General features: G+C 40.3%; 1 protein-coding gene across 1 annotated transcript in view; it reads left to right on the top strand.

The window, feature by feature from the left end:
• The first annotated feature begins 10,353 nt into the window (after positions 1-10,353).
• The window catches only part of LOC143439685 (contactin-5-like), a 22,608-nt gene continuing 20,811 nt past the window's right edge, over positions 10,354-12,150 (top strand). The window contains exons 1-2 of the mRNA XM_076926088.1: positions 10,354-10,538; positions 10,943-11,055. Coding sequence (XP_076782203.1) covers positions 10,427-10,538; positions 10,943-11,055 — 225 coding nt within the window. The 5' untranslated portion in view covers positions 10,354-10,426. The remainder of the gene's footprint in view (positions 10,539-10,942; positions 11,056-12,150) is intronic.

The following is a 12,150-nucleotide window of genomic DNA, read 5'->3' on the forward strand; positions in this document are numbered from 1 at the left end:
AGCTTCCATTAAGCCTCTATGCCTAACCTTTGCATCTTCACAATTAAGAAGAATCACACCCTCTGAAATCCCAAATGCATACACTATCTAGTATTTTACAAAGCCTTAACAATTGTTTGATAGTCTCATAGACTATCAAATGTTTACTCATGTAAAAATTTTAGTTCTTTTCAAGTTATCTGAAATTTTATGGCTAATAAAGACTAAATTTAGAAAGTACGATCATAGAGATAGTTGAGATTTTCAGCTCGTGAGATGTAGTTGATGAAAGTTAGAAATGGGCTATATCATTGAACAACTCTGATTCATGAATAAGCATGGCTTCCCATCGGAAACAGTGTCTGTCTCCTGGCCCATGCAAATAAATTATTACATTCTTTCTGAATTATGAAGTCGCCAGCATTCAAGTGTCCACTGAATGGTAATCCCTGAATCCTAGAGCAGTGTCCCTCACACTTCCAAGAACATATCAGGACTTTTATGAGCCTGCAAATTCAAAGCAGATGTCATCCTGGCAGGAAAACAGAGTAAGAGATCATGCCAAGTCACATCATCTCTATGAGATTTCCCTAGACCTGGAAGAAGGTTGTCAGGGATGATGGAAATATAGTCTGAGCTGCTTGCTCCTTCAATCCCTTCACTAAAGGCAGGTGTAGGGCTGAGTCCTCACAGTCCCCACCTCAAAGAGCACAGTCTAATACTGGGGAAATTTATGGGAAATTACTATGAACAAACACCACAGTAACAATAGAATTCTCATGTCTATAGTTATCCTAGGATTCTATATCATGTTGATCTGATCAAGACACAGTTAACAATAAATCTATGCCAGCCTACTCTCCAAGTTAACATTTCTGTATGCAGTAACATATTTATATACTTCTGTCCCTAAAATACCCTTCATTTTTCCTAAATTAAAAAAAAAAAGTTAGTTTGCTTGGTAGAATAGAAAGAAGAATTGTTTCCAATCGATATAATTCTTTTTAAAAAAAAAAAAAAGATATTCTGCCTTTTGCTTAGGGAACCAAATCTCCCATGATTGCCAAGATTATCGTACCTATTTTTACACCTCCCAATTGTAAGAGAAGTTTAAGTGTGTGTGTGTGTGTGTGTGTGTGTGTGTGTGTGTGTGTGTGTGTGTGTATGGAGAGAGACAGAGAGACAGAGAGACAGAGTCATTTAATAGTAAGCAAGCAATAATGCCAGTTCTTGCTAGGGAGACAGATGCTGAATGCCTTAGTTTTAGTTCTGAACTTGATACTTATGAGAGGAAAACAGAAGACGAGACAATCCTTCCCATTTAACACTGGTCTCTGAATTGCTGCCCAGCATCCCAGTCTGTGGGCTTTGTGCAGCACTTATATGTGCTCACTTTTAAGCTCCCAGGGAATCTGCCACTTAGCAGTTCATTTCAGACTTGTCAGTAAAGCCATTTCGGCTTATTGATTGCCTGAAAGGATACCAATTGTGCTGTGCTTTATAAAATCATTTGTGGTAGGGATTTCTTAAGGGGAGAAGTGCCCTGATTGTTGTTGTTTATTTTATGATCTGGACGCTAATCATCAGAGCAGAAGATGAAAACAAATGGTCCTTGGTGCTGTCTGACAATAACCATGGTAGGCAGATTGCACTCAATTTGTCTATCAGGAGAGGGAGTAAAAATGGAACTGCAGATATAAACTAAGGGGACGCAGAAGCTGAAACAAAGCCCTTTGCAAAGGGCTAAGACAAAGACTGTTTTTCTTTTCCATATGGTGTGTGGGTGGTCTTTGTTTTGCAGAGTCTCTGTGCTTTTTATTACAACTATGTAAAAATAATGCAAAAAAACTAGACCCTGAGAAGATGCCAGTTCTTTTTCTTTTCTGAACTTCTGTGACTTCCAATATAAACCAAATGGTTTTCATGTCATTATTGCTAGGATTTCTTCTTTGGGTATTTTCATAGATTGTGAAGCTAACAAGATGTTTTTGGGTATTTCTCCCCGCCCCCCAAAGTCAGTAGACAAAAAAACCAAACAAACAAACAAAAAAACAAGTAATATTTCAAAGTATTTTTTAATTTAATTATTTTTTTTTTTTACTATTTCACTTTACATCCTGCTCACTCCCAGCCACCCCCTCCCCTCCCACACTCCTTCCTCCATTCTTCCTCCCCTTCTCCTCTGATCTGGTGCCCTTACCCTGGATATCTTACCCACCCTGGCATTTCCTCACCCACTGAGGCCAAACAAAGAAGCCCAGCTAGAAGAACATATCTCACGGACAGGACAGGCAACAGTTTTTGGGATAGCCCCCATTCCAGTCATTTGGGACCCACATAAAGACTAAGCTGGACATCTGCTACATATTTGCTGCCTTCCTAACCTAACTTGTCCTGGTCCTATTGAAAGACATCCCAACAAATTCTGTTAGAAAGCAACCAACAGTGAATCTCATTTTTCTGTGGGTTTTGTTTCACCTGTGCTACACAGAAGGATGCATGCAGAAAATTCTTTACCCCAAGTGATTTGCAGGACTATTCCATTATTTGCCTGAAATACTTGCCAAATAAGTAACCGAAGGATTTGCGAATCTCTTCTTAGACTAAACACTATGTATTGATTTGTCTGTTTTTGAAACAAGGTCTTATGTAATGCAAACCGGCCTTGAACTTGCTATGTAGCCAAGGATGACCTTGAATTTCTGATCCTCTTGGCTTCACCCATTGAGTACCGGAATCACTGGCTTCTGCTACCAAGTTACACTTAATCCTGTTATTTCTAAGGGAATTTCAGCAGTTCCATCGTTTCATTAAGCATAACATACTAAGTAGGGAAGTGGAGAGATGGCTCATTGGTTAAAGACAAATGTGTAATCTTGAACTTTCAGATCCGACACCCATGCAACAAGACGTGCATCTCTTACATTACTGTAACCCCTCAAGTCCTAAGTGGGCAGAAACATAAAGCTTGCTGGAGCATGCTGGCTTTTAGCCAAGCCAGAAGAACTTGAGACATAGATTCAAAAGACACTATCTCAAAGGAATAATTGGAGGATGGTGGCACATGCCAAGGAGTGGTAGAACTGGGTCGTGTAATAAATTTAGCTTTAGCTCTTTGAGACTTCACTACCCTGATTTCCAGAGTGACTGTGCCAGTTTACAGTCCCATTAACACTGATCAAGCAGTGGTCCCTGGGCTGCACAACAAGTCACTTCAGCACTTGTTGTAGGTTGTTGTGTTTATCTTTGACATTCTGACTGGGGTAAGAACTCTCTGCCCAGGTCCCAGGCCCCATTCTTGAGTGGGCCATTTGTTTCTTTGACCCTTATTCATCCTCTGTCAGGTGGCTAGCTAGCAAAAGTCCTCTCCCACTCTGTGGGCTTCCTCTTCACTAGATTCTCTCTTTTTTTTTAAATTTATGAATATTTTATTTATTTACATTTCAAATGTTATCTCCTTTCTAGGTTTCCCCTCCAGAAATCCCCTATCTCATGCCTCTCCCCCTACTTTTATGAGGGTGCTCCTCCACCCACCCAGTCCCAGCTCACTGCCCTGCCATTCCCCTACACTGGGGCATGGAGCCTTCACAGGACCAAGGGCCTCTCTTCCCATTGATGCCAGACAAGGCCATCCTTTGCTACATATAGGCTACATCACCTGTACACACATACATATACACACACATTCACACACATGCAGCCACGTACATACACACAAATACACGTATGCATGCAGCCACACACATACAAACAGCACACACACACACGTGTGTGCATATACACACATTCAAATACACAGACACACATACAAACACATGTATACAAACGTACATGCAGCCACATACATATAAACACCACACATACATACACATGCATATGCATACATACACAAAGTAAATAAATGAAATGAAAAGTAAGATAAAATGAATGTTGTAAATGAAATTCAACAAAGATGGTAAAGAATGTAACAAAGCTAGTGTTTGTACTGAAATACACAGATGAGGAACACATTCAACTTTATGTACAGTCAGCCCTTCCCATTGCTTCTTAGATAGTAAAAGCATTGTCTCAGAAAGATATGTATGAATTGATTCAGATAGTGGCACCATTGGTATTCCTGTCACATTTCCAACGTCCTCACTTCATATTCACTAATCACTATTCCATTGCCTCATAAATATTCACACTTTAACTAACCATTGTTTATTTATCTTATTTGATTCATTAAATTGTGTCCTTTATGATAAAATTACCTGTGGGCACAAAGCAACTATTATGCGTGTAATCTAATCACACTGCCTGCCAGCCCATCTCGGAGTATCAACGGTGAAGAGCCAATTTAATAATATACTTAATACTGACATCAAAAGATTAGGAAGCTGGAGACAGACGGAACTGCGGCAAGCTAACCTTTGCCAAGTAAAACAAATGCATCTGCTGTGGAAACCATGTTCCGCTGGTCCAGGACTCTGCAGCTCTAGATAAAAGGTATACCGATGTTGAATATTGCATAAGCCAAAGGCACATAGGAGGCAATCCCCGCACTGGTCAAGGAAAGATTAGAGGGTTTTTAAACACTGGTGCAGGTGAGCAATCGGTAGATTGGCGGAGACATAGCTGCCTTCTAACGTCAATTTCTGTTAATCGTGATTGTTGGATTTAGCAATACTTGTGGATCTTCTGGAATTATTTAAACCGAGCTTTTCCTAATTCCCCTTAAGCTGCACATGGTGTCCTGAGGAAAAAGACAACCTCATTGCAGTCTCAGTGAGCGGCATCAAGTAAACTTGCCAGAGCTTTGTATGCTTCCTTTCCCTTCATCTTTGTGCAATGACCCACTCTCAAAATCCTATTTTCTAGGTTCAAGCAAGCAATGTAATAGCCTCTGGCCTCCCTCTTCTTTATCTTTGCTTCACTGAAACAAAGTGTACCCGGGCACATGCAGCTTTGTGTCTCAGTTCAGGCCTCAGGAGATTTTTCTTTGTTGGAGGGAAAATAGGAGTGGGGCTTGTGCTGGCAGCCCGGCATCCGGCATCGACCTGCATAGTTCACTCCAACCATCTAAGGGGTACTGTTCAGTTCAGAGATGCAGTCTCCCTATCAAAAAAAAAAAAAAAAAAAAGCCTTCAAATCCTCCTTAGAATATCACTTTAAGATCAGTTGGGTAAGATACACTGTTAATTATATAGGATGACAAAAATCTAAAGAAATAAAAAAAAAAATGAACTGGGGAAGTTCTTTCTTTAATTTAAAAGTATTTATTTTTTATAAATAGGTTTATTTTATGGTTTAGCTTATAATATAATTACATTTTCCCTTCATTTTCCTTTTTGCAACTGCTCCCATATACCCTTCAATACTCTTCTTTAATTTATGATCATTTTTTCACTAATGGTTATTGCATGTTTATGTATATGATTATGTATATGCATATATCCCTAAATATAATCTGTTCAGACTGTCTAATGTTACTTAATGTATGTTTCCAGAGCATACTCTTTGGCATGAAAAGTTATTTTAATGGATGATAGAGATATATGATGTTAGCTAAATAGTGACAGACAATATTTACAAGTGGTAGATTGATGAATATATACATGATAAATGTGTGATAGGCACACAATGAGACGTTTGATTGACAGATGATAGATAGGTTGATAGACAGATAGGAGATAGAGGTTATACAGCAAGATAATACATAAAAGGTAGATGATAGGTGGCCGGTAAGATGAGTTACACAGACAGAGGGTCAATGGATGGTAGATTGATGATAATCTCTTACCCAGAGGAAAATACTAGGCTCATGTTCTTGGTTTACAGAAAATGAATGAAAAAATATTCTTTTCTATACTTAAATAGCATCTCAGGATAGGAAGAAAACTCATTCAAAATCAGGACCCAAATCGACAAAATAAAATACTCATTAAGAACAGTAAGATACCAAGTTACTACTACTAAATATTTTAAGTTTTTTTTTTTATTATTTCATGTGTATGGGAATCTTGCCTGCGTGTATGTCTGTGTGTCACATGTGTGCCTAATGCACAGAAAAGCTAAAAGAGAACATTAGATTCCCTAGAACTAGAATTTAAAATGGTAACAAACTGCCATGTAGGTTCTGGAAACCAAAGCTCTGTTCTCTGGATTACAGCCAGTGTTCTTAACCACTGGCCCAATAGTGCTAAAATATAGAAACTGATGCTTCAAAGTAAAAACCTAAGAAGTAATCTCAGAATGCAGAGTAAATGTGCAGGAAAGTGTGTTTTTAAAAAGCAGAGGAGACAAGAGCTAGATGTGAAGAACAAAAGAATTTGGATTAGTGAACTCAGAGCTACAGAGAAGGTGGAATGTTTGTAGCCAAGAAATACCTGAAAATGTGGACCAAAAATCACAAATTTCAAACACTAAGCAAGAACAAAATAGCTATTTCTGCTTGACACTAATAAAGCTGTACGTCACTTATTTTTTTAAATAAGGAATAAGATTTTAGTATGATAAAAGACAAAAAAATCAAAATGGTAAATTACAAAACCATTAAAAGAAGCTAAGGAACCTGTCCCACATGTAGCTCATATGCACCAAAAGTAAGATTGAAATATAAACCTTCTGGCTTCAAAGCTTTTTCAGTCTGCCTTGAGCTTGTAGCAATATGGAAAATGTCTTATGTTTATGCATTTCTGTTGGAAACAAAAAAGGTTCAAATTCTTTGAAAAGTAATCAGGCATGTTTGTATTAGAAGGCTTGATTTTGTCCTAACTTTTAAGCCCATAGTCCCCTTTCTGGGATCTTGTCTGGGCAATTAGGATGGTATGCTAAAAGGAACCTGCTATGAGCTAGCCACAGCAATACTTCAATCAAAAGCCAAAGTTAGTGGCACTGGGGATGTTCCTCAGTGGTTGGAACACCTGCCACACAAGCATAAGGATTGGATTTCAGAACCCCAGAACACAGCTTATGCCAAGTGGGTATGGTATCCACCTGTAATTCCAGTTCTGAAAGACAGAGACAGGATTCAACCAAGCTAGCAAAATATGAGCCAGATGACTGAGATTGGCTTTGAGTGAGAGAGCCTGCCTCAATGAATTTTTAATTTTTTTTTTCCTCTGGGTAATATAAAGCTTGAGGTGTTGGTTCAGGTGGACAGAATTTTTTCTCATCATAATGAGTTTAGCAGCACAAGCCTTTGTTGTTTTACTCTCAATGTTTGATTTTATAGTGGTTACTCCAAATATTAAACATACATCCAATCTTTAGAAATCCAAAATTTGTACTTTTATAAAGCCTGCACTTTGCTTAATTTAATCATCCATCTTCATCAAAATATACTTAATTATATTTAAAATAATGTAACTGGTTAAGAGACATTGAGGCAGAAGCCAGGAAATCAGATTCATCACCGGAAAAGAAAAATGAGTGTTCGTTCAACTAGCAACTTCTCAGCCAACTTCTTAGCTTGAAAATAACTTGGACTTTTTCTTTTGTTCAAATATTCTCAGAGTCCAAGAAAGACAAGCTAGTCTTAGGAATAGGGAATAGGAATAGTGGGGCCAGCAGCGTATGAAGTACAGAATGGGGCCTTCCTATTTTAGAAAACTAATTTTCTGAAGTTCACTCACTCGACTGTATTCTCTTCCAATTCTGTGGGAAGATTGGCTGAAAAGATGAGATCATTTTACTAGCCTTCCTTTATATATAAACTAGAGGTCTCTACATATATGTCAGCCAGGGCTCAATTGTGAAGAACTGATAATTGTCTTCTCAGCAAGGTGTATTGTATGAAAACAGCAAAATTGAGACAGCACAGGCACTGTGATTGTTCAAGAATAGCTTTCAAGATCAAACTCTAGAAACACAAAAGACAAGGGTGATGATTTTAAAAGCAGGAAGAAGACCATCAAGGCCAGAAGCTAAGGCCCTTGTTATAACTAGGGGGCCACTAAAGTTGGAAGAAGCCTTACTCACCTCAAGGATCCTGTGATGATTGCCAGGCCCAGAATCTCACTGTGTCTGCTCTGATTTGAACCTTGCAAAGTCCAAGCAATGTGCCTACTTCTTGAGCTCCAACAAGCCAGGGACTGGGCAAGACATGTGTTAAGGCTGCTGGGAAAGAGAAAGGAGAAAAAAATGTGCCTTTGTGTCTTCGTTTGCTGGCAAAAGAACAGAAAGGGCAAGGCTTCACCCTTCTGCTCACTTCTGGCTTCATACCACATGCACCTACTTCCTAGTGACCAAACCTAAAGCCTGACAGCACCCAGATCGAAAGCAAGCCTTGGAAATACAAAGGTTGGCTCTCCATCAGCAAAGAAAAGCACAACCCTGGAGGAGGAGAGCCTTGTGAACTAACATGCTCTGGTCTCTGTCTACTCCGAATCTTCACAGACTCAGTCACCAGTCAGGAAAAGCCTCAGAGTAACAAGGAAGGTGTGTGTATGACTACGCAGTGTCACATCTACAAACAAAACTGCAGGCATTCTCTGCTGAAGTTCGAATATGAAGTTTTCTTCTCAGTCTTTCTGTTCCAGCATTGTTAGGAGGATTGTGGGGACCTTTAGGAGGTGCACCTCACTGGGGGAAGCAAGGTCACTAAGGGTGGGGCCTTGAAGTTTTATAGTTCTGACCTACCTGTTTTCTCCCTACTTTCTAACTATCTGAGGTAATGTGACTAGATGCTGCCCACAGCAGCTAGCATCGCAGTGGCTAGCATGCCTTCCCTGCAGTGCTGAACCATATCCCGTTGAACTTCTAAGTTTTGAAGCCTAAATAAACCTTCCTCTACTGACCTGAAGGTGCCTCTTAACAGATATTTTAACCACAATAGAAAGAAAAATAACTGATGCACTATCTTCAAAGAGGAAAATCAGAGGAACCCCCATCAGTCAAGCTGAGCGTGAAAGTTTTTTGCATCACTAATAAATTCTATTAGAAAACACACACACAGTGCTGTATTAGAGATGAGGAGGCAACGCTAACTCATATTATTAAACATGTCCAAAGCAACACAAGGAAAGCAGGGATGGTCTGCGGTGACAGCTCCATAGTAAAAATGCTGCCTGCAGCAGCAAGAAGAGTAGATCTTGAATCCCCATAAGCAATGGGAGGGTGTGGTGGCCCACCAGTAACTCCAGCTGCCTAAGACAGAGACAGCAGACTTCCAGATCCCAAGCTGGCTAAGGAGACAAGCTAGTTGATGAGCTCAATATTTGAGAAATCTTGCTCAAAGAGTAAAGAGGAATCAAGGACGATCCTAAAACTAACCTTGAGCCTCCACGTGTATGCAAACATGCCTTCACACAGGCACACACACAACTCACACATGCACATGAAAAGAAGAAAAGGAACAGGAAATACTACAGTGGCATTTTGTAACTGTCTTCTTCCTCTTCTTGTGCTTCTTCCCTTAGCCACAGTAATACACACGTTTCTTAATAAGATCAGGGCCTTCAGTGGCTTCCTATGCTCCATCCACCTGAGATGTGCTGGAGAAAATCTGCAGATTCCAAACACTCCACATTGCACACCTTTCAGACCAGTAAGCTTAGCTAAAAGAGAATCTAGAAAGTGCTGTTCGGCCTTCTCAACTCCACAGAAGCAAGAGCATCAGAAGGAAAACAGGATGGATACAGGCAAGGTTTCTGCCATAACCATAATTAAGATGTGTCTGGAGTATAGTCTTTCAGGACGCTGCCCACGGAGGCTGCCAGGTCTTCCCTGCCATTCTGAGTCATATCATGTTGAACTTTAGTGGCTAAAGTTCTGTTAGTCACTAACAGAGGTTAAGGTTTGAAGAGAGCATCACAGGAGAACATACCTAATGTAATATAGGAGTAAAGTTGACCAGGATCTCAGCATTGCGGAAAGATAAATGATCTTCAAGCAAACTGAGCACCCAACAGCTGCAGTCTGCTCCCCTTTTCATACCTAGCACACTTTCAGTCCAACTCCAAGGCATCATGGGTATTCTGACTCCTATTTGTTTACCTAATACAAGCTGTTGTAATTTACCTTCATTTGGTATTTCAAAAGGCCTGTTTTCCAGATAATTTCTCCATTGTTTCCAGGTAAATTGTTCTGCTAACCTGAGGGAGGAAAAGCTCTTCCATCTTGGCTTGATCTTAATACCAGAATGCATTTTAGAATCTGTAGAACTCCCAGAATACAGTACAATCAGAGGGAAACCAAGGCAGTTAAAAGCGCTACAGCTTAAGGCAGTAAAATGAGGGGTTCAGAGGCAATTTCTTCAGGATTTGATCTCAAACTACTTGGGTGATGTTGTGGCCGTGAGCAGGAGGGAAATAAGGATGAGTATGTCAGGCAGTCACAGTTCCAGAGAAATTTCAAAATTAATTTGTCTTGTGATAATGTGTTGACGAGATTGGTTACTAGGAAAGATACGGAGCCCGAAGACTCTGCAGAAACAGTCAGAACCAGGGGGAATGAGTCATTCGTCATGTTGACGGGATTGGAAGGCGACACACTCTATCACCTCACAGTCAGGGCTTACAATGGAGCCGGGTATGGGCCACCCAGCAGGGAAGTGAGCGCCACCACAAAGAGGCACCGTAAGTGACCAGGGCTTTTGTTTGTTTGAAAGCCACACGATCAGAAGCCACACGAGGTGCATAATAAGCAGAGTCAAAAGAGAGCCTTGCTTCAGTCCTCAGATCTGAATTCCAAAACCAGCTCAAGAGAATTTCGCATTCCAAGTCTGTAAAGGTTATCATCCTGTGAAACAAGGCTAAGCGATGTTGACACAGAAGGGAGATAAAAGGGTTCAAGTTCAAAAGCTCAGTGGAGTAGCTATTAAAATGACACTCCTGGAGCAAACCCTCCTTCTCTGATTCATGCTGGAGGAAAGCCTCTGGCACCAGCCAACTACCAGACACACGAAGACAGGAATCCTCAGGAGTGAAACGAAGAAATGCTTTTCAGGCTGGTGGTTCACTTTGGTGTTTTTATCTTGCAGCCCCTAGCGAGCCACCTGGCAACCTCCGGTGGGAGCAGCAGGGTTCCCAGGTTTCCCTAGGCTGGGAGCCAGTCAGACCCCTAGCCAACGAGTCTGAAGTCATGGGTTACAAGGTTAGTGTCTTTTCGTTCTTGGAACAACACACATCTCGGAGCTGCCACTGTGATGGGGGGACCTTGAGTGGGGCATCAAGAATCCTATGCTAAGTATTTGGCTCTCTTGATAACATTTTCTTCTTCATAGCTGTGGTTTTTGAAGCTTGAATAGATGTGCCTGTTACAGGTTGAGCCTTTTTTCCTCTTACCCTCAGCTTTCCTTTTCTCACCCATTCCTTTCTCATTGGCTCCTTCTGGCCCCCTAGACCAGTAGCTCTCAACCTTTGTAATGCTGACCCTTTAATACAATTCCATGCTGTGGTGACTCCACCCAACCATAACACTATTTTACGTTTCTGCTTCATAACTCTAATTTTGCTAAGGTTATAAATCATAACTATTTAGCATGCAGAATATCTGATATGTGACCTCTGTTAAAAGGTCATTTTACCCTCAAAGGGGTCACAACACACTGGTTGAGAACCACTACCTTAAATGATTCTACTTCTAGTTTATTCTCATTTATACATTCACGAGTTCTTTTTTTTTTTAATTTTGTTTTCTATCTTTGTGTAGAAGAATCTATGACCCACAAATGGAAAACAAATACGGTATTTGTCTTTGTGCAGTTGGCTTAACTTGCTTAACACGATTTGTTCCAGTGGCATCCATTTTTCTGCAATTGACAGAGAAAAGAAAATTCCATCGTGCATATTTTTCTTATCTAGTCCTCTGATGTTGAACACCTAAACTGTTTCCATACTTTATCCATCATGGATAGCATTGCAGTCATCACTGAAATCCAATTATCTCTGTGATGTCTCAACTTAAAAACATACTTTTGACACATAGGTGCCAGAAAACTAGATCATGTGGAAGAGCTTTTGACTGTATTGTGTCTGTGTCTTTGAGGGTGTGCTTGCCCATGGTGTGGGAGGCGACAGTCAAACTCAACTTCAAAACCACAAGGCATCTGAAAGAAGAGAATAGGAAAAACAAAACAAACAAACAAACAAAAAAAAAAAATCCCAAAAACAGGACCCTGAATTCAATATGAATGCAGACAGCCCTGAAGCTCCTGGAGGATCCTGGCATATCTTTCCAGTAAATTTT

Source organism: Arvicanthis niloticus, chromosome 27, assembly GCF_011762505.2.
Source record: "Arvicanthis niloticus isolate mArvNil1 chromosome 27, mArvNil1.pat.X, whole genome shotgun sequence".
In the NCBI taxonomy this organism is placed as follows: domain Eukaryota; kingdom Metazoa; phylum Chordata; class Mammalia; order Rodentia; family Muridae; genus Arvicanthis; species Arvicanthis niloticus.